At 40.8% G+C, this 16458-nt stretch overlaps 1 protein-coding gene across 1 annotated transcript in view; it reads right to left on the bottom strand.

The window, feature by feature from the left end:
• The window catches only part of Ttll7 (tubulin tyrosine ligase like 7), a 109794-nt gene that overhangs the window by 33791 nt on the left and 59545 nt on the right, over positions 1-16458 (bottom strand). Inside the window, exons 11-16 of the mRNA XM_038311451.1 lie at positions 13484-13631; positions 13213-13286; positions 11649-11784; positions 8630-8716; positions 4925-5123; positions 849-1060 (exon numbers count right to left, since the gene is read on the bottom strand). Of these exons, the coding sequence (XP_038167379.1) occupies positions 849-1060; positions 4925-5123; positions 8630-8716; positions 11649-11784; positions 13213-13286; positions 13484-13631 (856 nt within the window). The remainder of the gene's footprint in view (positions 1-848; positions 1061-4924; positions 5124-8629; positions 8717-11648; positions 11785-13212; positions 13287-13483; positions 13632-16458) is intronic.

Genomic DNA, 16458 nt, shown 5'->3' with positions numbered 1-16458 from the left:
GTGGAGGGGTCTTACTTCACTGTGCCAGTATCATTTAAAAGATATTTCTAGGTAAAAATGATGTGCTTTTAATTTTTTTTAAAAGGAATTTGTGAATTTTTAGCATCAACTTGGTTATTAGCAGCAAGGATATATTTTATATTTCCTCCTGGTTGCATTTTACCATGCTCAAGGTATAAATATTAAATATGAGTATTTTTAAAGGACTTCCTAGTCTCTTTCATTTACTGCAAATTTTTGGTTTAGAAAATAAAATCAGTCATTGTTATAAAATAAATGAAATCGCTTGATTTCCCGAGTTTTACCCTGGGAGACATCAGTGTTAGGAAACAAAGACTTTAAATTTCTGCTCTAGCCCCAGGAATATAATAGACCCACAGACTACCTCAACTGTAAGTTTTTGTAGTTTATGCTAAGAAGGGGATACGACATGTTAATTTAGTATGCAGAAAGCATTCTGAACAGCATTGTAACCAGGCTCTATAAATATAATTTATCAGTTTTTAAACTACTGATCTAGTATCTTAAGAGTTATTTTCCATACAATAAATGTGCTTGTGTCCACAGATGCCAATGAAACGCTGAAAAATTCTGCATTCACTCAGATGATTGCCTCCTGTATCAGGAAATGGAAAATAAAGCAATGCTTCTTTCTACACATCTTTGAGGTCTGTGATATGCTGGGGTCTACGATACATGAACAATACAATTTCCAAAGGTCATGAGTCAAAATGCAGAAGGAATCAGGGGTTCCACTCATCATCCCCTCAACCAATCCCTTTGCCACCTATGTTCTGAGTACAGTGTTTTCTGCAACCTTGAAAGGGCACGACCGATCAATAGCTTACCACCAGAGAGTGGGAGCAGGGAGAGCTGGTATCGGTACTGTTAGGCAGGTGTCTCATGTAGGAGGAAGCACGGTTTAAGGAATGTGACCGAGTGGCTGAAGTTGGTCGTGCTAACGGTATCACTTGTTGAGAAGAAAAGGGGCGCACATCCCCGTTGGAAGATAAGTGAGAAGAGATGGACCGAGGGCAGCTGACGGAACGCCTCATGGAATCTATCGGTGATGGAGAAGCGGTGCTGTTAGTACACTTTTTTTTTTTTTTTTTTTTTTTTTGGTTTTTCGAGACAGGGTTTCCCTGTAGTTTCTAGAGCCTGTCCTGGAACTAGCTCTTGTAGACCAGGCTGGCCTCGAACTCAGAGATCCGCCTGCTTCTGCCTCCCAAGTGCTGGGATTAAAGGCGTGCGCCACCACCACCTGGCCTGATAGTACACTTTTATCCCTATTCGGTCGGTCACCATAGACTAATGATTAGACCAGGCAGTGGCTGGATGGCAAGGGTCAAACCCTAGGTGCCATCACAAGATGGGAAATCTGGAATTAATTCTTCAATTTGAACAGTGCGCATGGAACAAAACAGTTCTGGCATAGGAAGGACGGTTGCACAGGGGAATGCTGCAGATAGGAACTTCAATTCTAAGTTCTTAAAGTGAGAAGCATTCGAGAAACAAGGAAGGGGATGCACACTCATGAGGCACATGTGAGCCAGTCATCCTCCAAGGTCCTGCACCTTGATGTCATGCTTTACGGAAACCTCTGCAAGGTGTGTGTGTGTGTGTGTGTGTGTGTGTGTGTGTGTGTGTGTGTGTGTGTGTTCATCTATGTTGAGTGCAGGAACATACAAGCCACAGCACACATAAAGAGTTCAGTTTTCAGTTCCCGCCTTCAGCCTTGCTTGAGACAAGGTCTTTCCATCATCATCACTCACAGCTATGAACACAAGAGTAGCTGTTGCCACCAGCATCCAGAGGACGGGGTTCTTCTGGCTTCACCCCGCCCCTGCATGTTGCCATAGGAACACAGAATTCCAGACGTGCGAATGCGCCTGGCATCGCCTGGTTTCTGGGAACCCGCACTCAAGTCCTTACACCGACACAGTGGTTATTTCACCCACTGGACCATCTCTCTAGCCAGAAAGGAAAATGCTATTGTCTGTTTTTCCCAACGGACCACAGCAAGATGGTGGTCAAGGTCAGCTGCCTAACGTCCTCACCACTGAATGCTAACAGCCTCTACTTTCCTATAATGCCACAATTATCTATTAGCCTTTGGTGGAAACTGGCTGTTAGAGTCTCTGTGTAGGTTGGAGATTTTACATGTTGCAGCAAAGATCACAGGAAGAAGGAAAGGAGAAAAGAGACAGGGTAAAGAGATAAGGTATAGAATCCAAAGCTTCTGGTTAGAGTCACAGAACATAAGAATAGTTTGAAGAATATTTGAATGTAATTTAAATATAATAGACTAGTAAAAGAGTTGCTGCAAATTGGTCATCTTATTCTCTCTCTCTCTCTCTCTCTCTCTCTCTCTCTCTCTCTCTCTCACATACACACAACACACAAAGAATTTCAACAGTAAAAGATTTAAGTGAAGAAAAAAATTAAGTCAAAGAACAGGACTGTTATCAGAATAAATATCTAATGAAACAATCAACTATCTGCCCTTGTGCATTCTGGGAACACTGATGAAAGTGAATTACATGGCCACAGTAAGCTGCGGCTCATGACCTGGAAAAAGATAATTGCTCAACACCGTCAGCGTTTTTATCTTTTCTTCCGCTTGTTTGTCCTGCAGACCCTCCATTCTGGATTTGTTCTCTGATTGGAGAATAGAACAGTCTTCATTAATGAAATATTTTAATTAAACTCACATGAAGCCAGGTTGCATACCCAAATATCTCTCTTCATCGGCTGTTGAAAAGAATTCAAAGCTTCGTAAAGGTGATGGTTATGAATGGCAGATTTAGGGGTGCACTTCTAAAAGATACTGTGAACATGTAGTAAAAGTAAAACTGTTTCTTATGTTCTGGAGAGCATAAAATACACGCTCATTCAAGTTTTAGGAGATGCTGTTTAAAAACAAAACAAAAAAACTTGTTTGTAGCAAGTGTTAACTTCCTTCTGTACCTGTGACCCAGCACTCCTGGACAGTCACTGTATAGGAACAGAAAACCGGCCAGTCTTCCCTTAAAAAATATTAGTTACAGAGGTCACATATTTAACATACAACAATAATACAAAGGTCATGTCTTCAAAAAAAGAATTCTAAACCATTTTCTAAGCCTACGGTTAGGATTGAATAAGTAAATCCTGCTCATTGGTCAGAAGGAAACATCTTCTCAAATCAGCTCAGATTTTTTGCCTTTCACCTACATACCTGAAAATTCAGACAAAAAGACTAAAGTAGTTTGATACACTGGTGGTAGATTAGGAAACATAGTTGTGACTTAACATCTATAAATTATGTGAGAAGAAAGTCTTTTATGTTGTGTCTGAGGCTATAACAATACCCTAAGTCCATTGTCTGCACAAGAAAGTGTTACTCATGGTCTGGATTTTGTCCCTAGTCATCAGTTTATGGAGGATTTATGATTATGAGACTCCTACTGTAAGATTAAAGAAAGAATATGAAAAAGTGAAGCCCTTGCTATAATCCCTGCCTAAATATACAATGAGGAAATAAATATGTAATTGAATTAGACTGACTTAAAATTTCTACATCAAAATGTGTTTTAATTCTGTATCCTACTTTATGATATTCTATCTGACCAGGGCTCTTTAGGCTATTGGCCCCAGACCATGAAACAGTCTCAGAGTGGTAAAATTTTCCTCTCCCTGACCCATAGCCCTCATAGGTTCAAGCTATGAAATAATAGTCATATTAGCTAACAGGCAAGGGATCTAAAACCGAACAAAATCTCAATATAATAATTGCAGATTCCAGAATAAAAACCGAGTCATATCATCCAGAGACACACTTACAGAATCCTTAAGGAAAAGAAGCAAGAGAGTATAACTTTACAATTGCTGATACTTGGAAAATTTCAGTCAATATGATGGAACACAGTACATTGTTTCCTCTCCAAATATAGAAACCTTCCTTGACAAGGGCAGTGGGAACATGTATCTTTATGGAATATTTGGGGGAAAAGAAAACCAAAGTGCTGTTTCTCTGAATTCCTCATGTATTACTTCTTCTTTCCTTGGGCTCTTTGCTACAAGTCTCGAAGGCCAGTTTTAAAACACATTATCAGGCCCCATATACACTAAACATTGCTGGGGATCAGATGTGCAAAGGCTCCAGCTATGTTTACTGCAATGCTGAGCTGGCTGCTTTGGTGGAACCTTGGGACACTGTGTGCTATGCAAATGGCTGTGTGACATGGGTGTTGAGATAGTTTTAGTTCAGAAGTGGCAGCAAGAAGGTGTTTTTTTTTTTTTAAGGAAAATTGAGATAATTAGGTTCTATATTTGAGGGTGAGTGCCAAATCAAGAGGCCAGACCGTGGACATCTGGGATTGAAGAAAGGAAAAGAAAGGGAGTGAAAATAGAAGGAGAGAGAGAAGAGAGATGTTGGTTGCTTTCCTAAATACCCATGATGTGCCCAAAGTCCTGATTGACTGCTTACCCAGGATGGAAGTGAGAAGGAGCAAAATCTCAACTGCTTCAGAGCTCTGTGTCTCAGGGACACACCAAGTCAATGCCTAGAGAGGATGGGCACATTTAAATTAGGTGGCAGTGCCAAACAAAGTAGGCAAAAGGTAGAAACTGAAGCAGAGATGATGTGGCCCCCAACTAGAACTCATTCTGCCTAAAAGAGTTGTCACATGTTTCTAAAACCCATGCCACAACTGAGCACACAAACTATAGAATATAGAAGGAAGGATCCTCAATTCCATCCAATCCCTACTTGCAAAGTCTGAAAGGGTAAGGACTGGGCTCTGGCCAGGTAAAGAACACAAGAGATAGAATACGGGTCCCCTCACACATGACAACACTTCTTTTGGCCCAAGGACTTTTTATTGAGTTTGAGAGTTTCAATTCTATAGCTCTTCGTGTACCAACGTAGGAGAGATTGACTTACTGGATTGTTGAATTAGTTTGCAGTGACTGGTGTGTTTAAAGCTATACGGGGCTTGTTCTCGTCTCTTCTGGCACAGTTCTTTCTCATTCTCATCCAGTTCTGAACTGCTGCTGCTGCTGCTGTCGTAGCTGCTCTCGCTGCTGTAGTAAGACTTCTGCTTCTTCATCACCTCTGCGCACTCTGGCATGCAACACAGGGGCTGAAACACAGTGACACACCATGTGTTTAGAATCCCCTGGATAGTCATTATTTTTAATTCCCCTCCCCCTATTCTCGCTGCTTATTGGTGGATATGGAAGTCTCTTTCTACTGTTTGGTACTTTTTTAGCCAGTAGAGCACACACTACTGTGAAGTTTCCTTAGATACTCCTCCTCCAACTATATGGCTCAGTCCTGATGGGGACAATGCTGTTTCTATATAGCTCCAATAAAAAGTATAGTTTCTGCAAACAAAGAACAAAAATATTTGATAGAAAAAAATATAACTATCATAAACCATAACCTGCTTTTGTTCACTCTAGTTAGAGATGCTGTGGGAACTCCTTCAGCCAATAACCTTTAAGATACCAGACCACTTGGGCATGGTCTCTTATACTATAAATGCAGCTGTAAAATGTGCCATGCATGTGCTCTCTCTCCCTCCCTCTGCTGCTGAATTCAGTTCCTGTTCCCATTCATACAAAGGGCTGTGATCTGTGAGTCTACCCCTAAATAAAGAACCCCTTATTATACTCAGTTATGAGCTAGTGTGGGACTACTTTATAGCATCTATCTACACAGAGAGATTAGGCATCAAGATTCATCCATTTAAAAGTGAGTGAGGGTAGAAAGACAAAGGGACTAAGAAAGTAGAAGCAAGAGAAGCCATTAGAAGACCATGCCTTCAAGCCAGGTGGTGGTGGCACAAACCATTAACCCTAATACTCAGGAGACAGAGGCATGCAGAGCTCTGTGAGTTTGAGGACAGCCTGGTCTACAAAAATAGTTCCAGGACAGCCAAGGAGGTTATGCAGAGAAATCCTGTCTTGAAAAACCAAAAAGAAAAAGGTCATGCGATCATGCACTCAAACAGAGCCCAATCTATCGGCTCAGATGATGTGCAGGAAGTAAGGCAGTGCTCACATGCTCACATGACTAGCTCATGGTTGATATTTATTTATTTATTTATTCATTTATTCATTCATTTATTTATTTATTTAGAATTGAACCCAAGGCTGGTCTCATCAAGCTTTTCTGTATATTTGGGAAAATAAACCTTTTACTAAATTTGTTATGGATGACTTGAGACTTTTCATAGAGGATTTCTAACTTTGACACAGTTTGGCCACAGTGGGTTGACTGCTTTTTTGTCATCAGTGTGGCATCTTACAACATGGCATATGAAAATCATTGTGGTATGAAGCTTTGCGAACAGAGTGACTGCACAGGTCTGATTATCATGACGCTATGCACTAATATTTCCAATAGAATCAACCTACTTCCACTCCTCATGATAGATAAAGACACCAGGTGAAGGGACAGCAAGAGAGATGGGATGGCCTCACTTCAGAAAGCGTGTGCATAGTGGAGAGCAAGACAGTTCTGCACCTCAGTTGTTTTAAGCCTGCTTGCTAAACACACCATACACCCCCTGTTGGATACTAGTGGCTTTGGTGTTATTGTATATCATAATGAATTCTTTGGATGCCATGGGAGTTTACAGAAAGAAGCTATGTCCCTCCAGTGTGACCGTGCAGGATGAGAGGAGGAAGGGAGAAGCATTCTAAGAAGCGTCTAGAATCCAAAGCAATCCAAAGCATGATGATGTAAAAGTTACAGCTTGTACCCCAAAAAATGAAATACAACTAAAGTGGGAAAGGAGCTGAGCACACTAGGTACCAACTTGTCTTTAAACATATGTTCTCCTTTTGATAGTCTAATATTTACAGAGTTCTAAAAATGTTCAAGCAGAAATGCATAAAAACATTTGCCAGTAACACAGTCATCAAACACACTGACAACCTTGGCAAACATGAACCCCAGAGAAAAGATGTCTCTTCAGAAGTTTAGCATGCCCTGAGAGAACAGTGGCACGATTGCTTTGCAGGGTGCCTTCCTTCAAGCAGTACACAGCTTATGTTTTTCCAGACATTGGCTACATAATTGTCCAGCCCTATACAAAAATGTCTCAGAGGAAGTGGACCCCTGAACCTTTGTGTTACGCAAACATACTGGTCAATCAATAAGTAAATAGGAGTCATAGCAATACAAACTCCCAGTAGAACTCTAAGATGGGATTTCGAAAGTGCAATGACACAAATTGTGATACTTAATTTTATTTACAGTTTAATTATGAAACCGAGAAGATATAAAAATACATAAATGTATAGATATAAACAATTTATGGGTACAAACTTAAGAACATCACTACTGCTTTATGTGTTGTGTGGCTAATTAATGTTCCTAAAATTTTTAAATAAGTAAGACGCTATTATCCATCCTAGCACAAAGTTAACTTAACAAAGGACATTTCAAATTATTCTTCAACTAATGAAGACCTTGGTGACAGGTGTTCACCATGAAGCACTGTCCCTCTGAAATGGAAGCTCTCTTTAGAAGTCTGGGTCACTTTAGACACCCTGATGAAACTTAAATAAAAACTTCTTGCTTCCCTGCTGCTGAAGAATGTGTCATATATGAAACTGTAGAACCAACACCACAAAACAGATGTGAAATAAAACAAGCATCTGCCTCTCTTTGCCTACACAACAGCTTTTCCCATTCCTAAGCGCTGAATCTATTTTTACGAACACACTGTCAATGTCACTGAGTCAGCAAAAGAAGAGCTCCCAAAGACAACACAGCACAGACATCCTGATATCAGCGCTTATTACACACCGTTCACATGGCTATGCTGTGGAGCTGACCCAAATGTCAACAGCAGAGGAACAGACAAGGAAAATGTGGTCCACATACATAGTGAAATTTTCAGCCATTAAGAAACCAAATTCGTGTCATTTATAGAAAAATAGATGCAACTGGAAATAGCCCTATCAAGTGAACTAAGACAGTCACAGTTAAATATTGTATTTTTCTCTCAGTTGTGGTTCCTGGATTTTATACAGATACATAAAACCATGCCCACATATTTAATATGACAGTAAGAATAAAAGAGTTTAGGAAGACAAGGGAAACTAATGGCGTGAGAGCAGGGCAAGAAAAGGGAGAGCAGAATCTTGCTCAACTAAACATACAATGTGGACATGCACAGTACAGCAACAAGACAGACAGACAGAAGGGGCTCCCTATTAGCAATGTGGACATGCACTGTACAGGAACTAGGTAAACAGACATAATGACTCCCCATTAGTGTATCTCTAGAGCCACCATCTGCTTTATCTATAATCCTATACATTTCTTTGTTAGTTATTTATCTGGGACTAGAACAAAAGCCTGACATTGAACTTGGAAAAGGGAAGTCCTCCTCACTCCAGCCTATCTGAGTCACTAAGCATCCATTAGCACTTGGCAAGGAACCAAAAATCTAAAGGCAGCCAAAGAAAGAACACTTGTGAGTGTGAGATAACACCATTTGCCTAGTTTTACCTTTACTGCACAAAATTCCTGAAGTTCCTATGCATCATAGCTCTTACAGGAAATACCTAGGAGGAATGGTTTCCCCTTGTGACATGGACTTTGGCACTATGCAAGGCAGAGACATTTCACCTTTGGTCCTCGGATTCTGGCAGTTTTTCCCATCAGTTTCTCATCATCAATTTCACATTGTTCCAGGAGATCCAAAATATCTTCCTCCTTCAAAAACATGATTAGAATTGTGATCACTAAGCAAATATAAACCTTTTACAAGTTCATTAATCTCAGCCAGCTCATGTACAGTGATTATTCTAGAAGCTGTGCAGTGGTAATTACTCCGACAAAAGAAGGAAATATAAAAGACAAACTCTCCAAGAAACTTATCAAAATCTGGTGATGAGCATAATACACAGCTAAGTCCATTGTGTAATCACCATATGCAAGCAAGTCCTTTTCAGCATACTACAAAAATTCCAGAATACCCAACTTTACTAAATGAGTTCACCGAACACTAAGTATGTAAAAGTCCATGCTCATTTCCCAGACTTCATCCTATTAATCATTCCTATACTGATTAGTATAATTTAATATTAAAACTTGACCCATGAAAACTGGCCTGAGTGTTTCATTTAGAAAGAATTTAATGTTAGATTTGGTTAATGGGAACCATTTAGTGAAGCTACTTAGAAACATTTGTTATTGCAAGAATATTTTATAGCCTTTGGAAATATTTTCATTCTAGGACAATTACTGATAGAGGAAATCTCTACATACCCCAATAGCTTCCTCTTATGCTCCTCTAAATTTATTTTGAAGTCAAGGGTAAAAAACTGAGACTATACACCACCATTGGAAGTTGAGCAAACCTGAACAGCTGTATAATAAATCATCTCATTGTGTGATCCAGGCCCAAACACTAACAAAACTGTGTTCATATAGTTGTAATTTAAACTTCAATATCCCCTTAAAGTTCACTGAAAAAAAACTAGGAATCACAGCTCACAATAGAAATGTATTCCAGTCTAGGAAAGATGGCTCTTAAAATGCAAAAGACTTGGCTTATGATCCTACAACAGAGTATATGGACAGCATCATTACAAACTCAATATCAAGGAAGATTTTGTTCAGAAGAAAGATAATAATGAAAAATATTTTCATCCTAAAAGCTCCAGATGAACTAATAGTCACATATTTTAAAAATAGAAAGCTACAGATGAACAAAGAGTAAAGAAATTAAACTCTCCAGATAGGGTTAGGTTCTTCCCTAAAGAGCAGAGAAGAGAGGTCACTTTCCACTTTGGGGTCCTCTGTCAAATCTTGGCAGAGGTGAGTAGAGGCAAGGCTACCATTGATAACTTCTACTGGGTAAAGTCTGTCACCTTTAGATATCAGGGCGATATATGAAGAGAGCCCACATAGAAATAGAGACCTTCAGCCAGCTCCCAGGTGTGCCAACATCTTATGTAACTTCCCAGGCATGTGAGTGAGGCTACCTAGGCATGCTAGCCCCAGTTAAAGGCAAGCACGTCTTCCCCCACACAGTTCATTCCAAAGACAGATCAGACCAGGAAACGCTCAGCTGTTACCAGTCAGGACCAAACAATAAGAAGCAAATAAATACAGAAGTTTGTTATGCTACAATATATAACTAGTAGATCTTTCACTAAGATAAAGGGGGAGAGAAGGGGAGAGAAAAAGAGGGAGGAGAAAAGAGTAGAGAAAATGGACAAGGGAAAAGAAAAAATGAGAGAGATTGGAAGAGGAGAAAGGAGAAGGATACAGAAGTAATGTGGGATGTCTTTCTGTACACTCTGAATATGTGTTGCTTTTACTAATTGATGAATAAAGCTGCTTTGGCCCATGGCAGAGCAGAATATAGTCGGGCAGGAAATCCAAGCACAGGGATAGGTGAAGAGGGGTAGGGTCAAGAAAGACATCAGCAGTCGCCAGAGGAGTAAGATGCCAAAGCATTACCAGTAAGCCCTGGGTCATCTGGTGATATACAGATTAACAGAAATGGGTAAATTTAAAAGTAAGAGCTAGCTAGTAATAAGCCTGAGCCATTGGCCAAACAATTATAATTAATATTAAGCCTCTGAGTGGTTATTTTATAAGCAGCTGTGGGACTGAGCAGGACACAGAAAATTTCCAGATAAAAAGAATAGAGATAAGGGGAAATAAAACAGATAAATGAAATGAAAGAAAGATGTGAGGGAGCATTTTTTAAAAAAGATTTTTGAGACAGGGCCTTTCTCTTTAGCCCAGGCTGCTCTTAAACTCAATATGCCATCTAAGCAATCCTTTTGCCTCAGTTTCCCAATTGTTAGGACCTCATGCCTGTGTTTAATTACATGCTTTCATTTGTCAAGTCTATGTAGCATCAAGACAAACTACTACAGTGTTAACTATAATTTAAACCAGAATGTTCCAAGTCATTGGGTTACTGCAATGCATTTCTTTATCCAGTTTCAGACATAAATCTATATTAGAAGAGAAATTATAGTATAATGAAATTACAATGCAATATCAGAATTATCTGCTCAAAGTTTATCCTGGTATGTATCTTATTTATGAAGTTCCTTGGTTTTCTCTGAAATGTAATCACCTCAAAGAAAAATGTTTCTAAATGTATGGCTAGGGTGGCACACAATCTGTGTGTTTCTCTCTCTGTGTGTGTATGTGTGTGTTTGTGCAAATGTGTGTATGTGTATGAGTACATGTTTGTATGTGCATATGTATATGCCTGTGTATGTCTATGTACATGTGTGTATGAAGTATTTGTGTGTATGTATGTGTTTGTATTGGTGCATGCAAGCACACATGTGTATTTGTATGCAGATGTCAGTGGAAGCGCTCTGCTCTATCACTCTGCCTTATTTCCTTGAGACAGGGTCTCTTCCTGAACCTGAACCAGGTTGGCAGACAGCAAGGCAAGGGATCTTCTTATCTCTGGTCCTGAAAGCACTGAGGTTACAGAAGCATGTGCAGTTACAACTTGCTTTGTACAGGGGTATAGAGCATTTGGAGTCAGGCCGTCATGCTTAGACAATGGCAATCCTACCTACTGAGTCAGTTGCTCGCCCCTTGTTCTTTACCAAAGACATGTTTGGCTTCTTTCTTTTTCTCTCTATGCAAACCCTCGTCCTCCTACCTTCATCTTTTTCAGAGGATTGTTCAGTTCTCGCTGGAATGAAGCTGCTCGTCCTGACAGGAAGGTCTGGAAGGCAACAGCCAGCAAACTTTCATACTTTTCGAGCAGTGTTTTATCTTCAGGAGGATAAATTCTCCTACAAAAAGAAAATCAGAGAAACCCATTCCCTTAAAAGAATCCAACACAATTCAACAGTTAAAATAAGCTGTTTGGAAAACCATTGCCCTCCCTGCTCCGAACTAAGAAGACACTAGAAGCAAACAAGAATGATTAAGGGAGAGTCACAGATGTCCATCTGGTATACCAGCTAGCGTTTACATAGAGGCACTCACTGAGTGTTCCACAGTGCTACAAGGTATAGCATAGCATCCAGCTAAAAGAATGCTTGAAGAACAGGTTTTGGGCAGTCGGTGACATACTGAACTTGGAGAGGAGTGTGCTGAGGACCTGGGATAATGCAGAAGGTATCAGGGGTGTGCTGAGTATGTTTGAAGAGAGTATACTGAGGACCTGGTGTTGGCTTGTGTTGATGCTATGCAATTACAGGTATTCATCTAAATAATCTCTTGAGGTGAGGAAATGAAAACAGGGTAGATGCTGAGTGGGAAAAATATTTTAGCCTCTCCTTGCAACTGCAGAAGTGTTAATGCCAGGAAATAATATCTAACAGGAGAGGAAAACCCACACCCCTCCCCCACCCTTCGCTGAATTCTGAGGAGGCAATGTCAGGCTGGGAGGATGGAACATCTTTCTAAGAACATTAGGATACCTTTTTCTGCTTCCCAGGGGAATACTGGGAACACCCCACACGCCCTTGTCTCCCACCTCCGTCCAGACACTTCAAATACTATCTTACTTTGCCTGGTTGTTAAGCAATTAGGCTTACAACGAAGTACAGCAATCACAAAAAAACCATCAGAAAGAATACAAAAGCACCCGGAATCTGACTTTCTTAAAATATGTACAGTAACAGTTGGTTAAAAACCTCCCTTGGCAGAGCAGAAGCCTGCTGGCAAAAGCTCCCCCAGTTAAAACCGTCTACTTACAGGCCCCCTTTCCTCTCCTGAAACATAGTGAGTAAAAAGCTGTAGCTAACAAAAAGGGAAGGGGCACTAGTAATGAAAAAAACCACTGCTCAGACACATCTTCTATCTCTAAAACAAACAAACAAAAAAACAAAACAAATGTGGGAATGTGGGCTACATGCACATTGTGTGAAGGTATATTGCTGTGGTTGGTGTAATAAAAAGCTGAACAGACAATAGCTAGGCAGGGGTATGGGTGGGATTTCCCATGAGAAAGGAAGAGGAAGAGAAATCTAGGTGTGCAAGAGATGCCAGGAGACACAGAGAGAAAACAGGGGTTCAAGTGGAAGAGAGGTAAACCCACATGATCAAAATAAAAATTACTATAAATGAGTTAACTAGGTTATAAGAGCTAATTAGGAAGAAGACTAAGCTATAGGCCAAGCTTTTATAATTAATAAGAAGTCTCCATGTCATTATTTGTGAACTAGTGGCCCGAAGAAAAACCCAACTACAAACAAACAAACAGCAAGAATTACCTGTAATTCCCCATATGTCGATTTTCATGTTCTTCTCGCGAGACCTGCTTTCGTACTTGAACGAGTCTCTCTTTCTAAAAGGGAATAGATTTTATAGATAAAGTGTGATGAGTCACACAGCTCAAACTGTGGGTATGTTGTTAAAAGTTCACACCAGGCTGGGGTGTGTGTAGCTGGGTGGCAGAGCAATCGCCTATCCTGGGTTCGCTCTGCACCACAGTGCCGTCAGAATAAAAATAAGCCAATACACCAAGCCCCGCACGCCCCGTACCAACTCTTCTTTCCGTCTCTCCAGCTGATGCCTCTGCTGTTCCCAGTCGGAGGAGCCCGGGGAAAGCCTTCTGACTGTATTCTGACCATACAGCCTCTTTTGAGCCTCTGCTTTTTGTTTGGCCATGTTTTTCCTTTTATCACTGGTCCTGAAATGTGAAGGACAAGACCATAGCTTTCACTGTAGAAAACTTCCAGCGTCCCTCTGAGGAGAACATGCGGAAGCAGGAGTGAAGTTATTAAGCTTCTATCTTCACACACATTCTCTTCCTCTGTCAAGGAAGAGGACTCTGGAAGGTAGTGCTTCTGAAAATAACTAGAAATAAGGAAATCCTAGATGTCTTGAAGAGTCCAAGGGACCTGGTTTCATATTCCACCCTAAAAATACAACATCTATAGTCTTTGGTAAATTCACAGCTGGATCTGTCTCCCCTTCTCTTCAACTTAATCAACACTAACTTTACTTTATTCTCAATGTGTTCTAAGACTCAGTCTATGTATGAACACATGTGCTTTTCTTCCATTCACCAACTTACTTTATGTATGCTCTCAGCTATACTGACCGCTCTCCGGTGCATTTCCAATCATGGCTGAAATTCTAGTAACTGTTATCATTTCAAAACTGACTTCACCCTTCTTATCTTTTTGCTTAATTGTGATCATTTAGCAACAGCCCTCCCATTTTCACACGAGAAGTTGTGCTCTGGGATTACTTGACTCAGTACCACCCGGTCCCCCTTTTCTCTCTCATCCCTTCCATGTGGAGGAGTATTAAGTCTGAGGTCTTTCTTTGCCACCACAGTTGCAACAGCAAAGAATCCAGGAGAAATTGAAAAGACAAGTAAAGACTACCCTTAGCCACACAGAAATAACAAAACAAACAAACCAGAGCCCTCATCCTTAATCTCATACCCACCTCCACATCTTCTGTCATCATTACTCTGACATGGATGCTGACCCAATGCTACCTGCTCAGTTTCCAGCCGGAAGAAGGAAAAGGGTTGCTTAAGCCACAGAGTGCTCCACTGAATTCATTAGAGATTGCATTCAAATGTCAGGCCAAGACTTTAACACAGTCAGCGTGACAGCTCACAAGAGAGTGCTAGAAAACACTCATCTTCTTTCACGGAGTGGAGGCTTAAAGGGCTCAAGAGGTTCAAGGTTGAAACAGAAGGGATAATTTGAGAGAAATCAATAAAACACACTGATAAAATTGAAAGTCATCCAGTAGGGCTGGTGGTCTGAGTAAATGCAAGAAACTCAGCTGACAGCAAGGGCTTCTGCTCCTTGGAGAGCTTCGGGTATAACTTCAAGCAGCAAAGGAGGCAGGAGGGGCTTACAAGTAGAAGTGAGAGAGGGAGAGGGAGAGGGAGAAGGAGAAGGAGAGGGGGAGGGGGGAGGGATAGGAAGGAAGGGGAGAGGGAAAAGGAGGGAGAGAGAGAGAGAGAGAGAGAGAGAGAGAGAGAGAGAGAGAGAGAGAGATTAAGACATGGACACTATCTTACTAGCACACATGAAGTATGAGAGTGTGGGTCACGGAAGCTGGAGCGGATGGAATAGCTGGTCAACGCTGAGGAATATTTTGAAAGAAGACTAGATAGATGTAAAGTGAGGAGGGAGACAGACTTCTGATGTTCACAACTGGGTGACTAAGAATATCATTGTTCCAATGATGACTACAAGTCCAGCTGAGTGTGTTCAGTGGAAATGAAATACCTGAGATAGCTAATAATAACCTAGTTTTTTCTAGAATGATCACTTGTATGTAGCATTAGAGAGAAAAGGAAAAATAAGAGAGAAGAAAGAATAAAAGCCAAACAATAATTGGGAAAGTGAGGGAGGGACACGAGGAGAAAGGATTTTTTATTTTTCTTTTTAGTGGTGTGGCCTTTTGGTTAGAAAAGAAAAGCCCAGATCCAAGTAGTAAAGTACCACTGGCAGAAGCCCAGAGCATCAGAATGTCTCTATCAAATACAGCGCTGCGGGCGGTGGGGGAGTAGGGGAGGAACTGTCTCCAAGGAAACCACCTCCTGTGCGGTGCAGCCAGGTCCACACAGGTGCTATCACCCAGCTTTTATTTCATCTTATAAATAATAACACTGTTAAAGGCAACTTGGGGAGAAGCTTGGGACTTCTCCTGCTCCCACCAGAACAGTAGACAAAGCCACTTCCTTTTTCTAACTCTTATCTGCAGGTTTTATCAGCAGACGCAGCAAGCAAGGACCCCTGGACTCCACTACAGCACTCATTCACAGGTCCGGCCACACCAGTGCTACCCTTGCAGCCCTGGAAACACGGGTAAGATAATAATGATATTTCCATTAGAATACTCTTTTCACATTTGGGTTTTAGAAATATTGTCAATATAAAGTCAGAGTTTCATTTCTACAAATAAAGGCACAAAATACCACTAATGGCTCTTAGCACTTACTTCACAGACCACAGGCCAGAAGTCTGCTTTTCACTTAGCATTTGAATCAACAGGTTTTTTTTTTCCCTTCAGTTGTACCTGCACAGTGACCTAAGACATTCTGTTTCACACTTCTTGACTCCTTTCCACACACGTGATTTTGAGAATCTTCAGGGGCTTTCTCTAACTTTTGCTTTATATGTGTTGTGCCCTATACTAGTTTTGGCGATTGTAAGCACATACTCTGCCTCCCCATTTCCTTGGTTCCCCCCAAGTAATTTTCCAGACTAAGAGGCTCCTTCTACCCTTGCCTTCCAACTCAAATCACATTCATTACTCTTCACACTAGATATATCCCCCAAAAGACATAACACGGATACAGGACCCATTGTCTTTTTGGAGATGATAATCTAGCCAAAATGGGAGATAGGACACCGTGTAAACCAGCATATAGGGTATAAAGTGGTAGAGAAGATGGTGACATTAAAAAGAAAGAAAAGTTAGGCTTAAGCTATGGTGTATGGTGTCTGTCCCCCGAGGTCCATGTGCCAGAAGCTTGCTGTCCA

Source organism: Arvicola amphibius, chromosome 14, assembly GCF_903992535.2.
Source record: "Arvicola amphibius chromosome 14, mArvAmp1.2, whole genome shotgun sequence".
NCBI classification, from domain to species: Eukaryota; Metazoa; Chordata; class Mammalia; order Rodentia; family Cricetidae; genus Arvicola; species Arvicola amphibius.
This window is presented reverse-complemented; position numbering and strand designations above follow the sequence as displayed.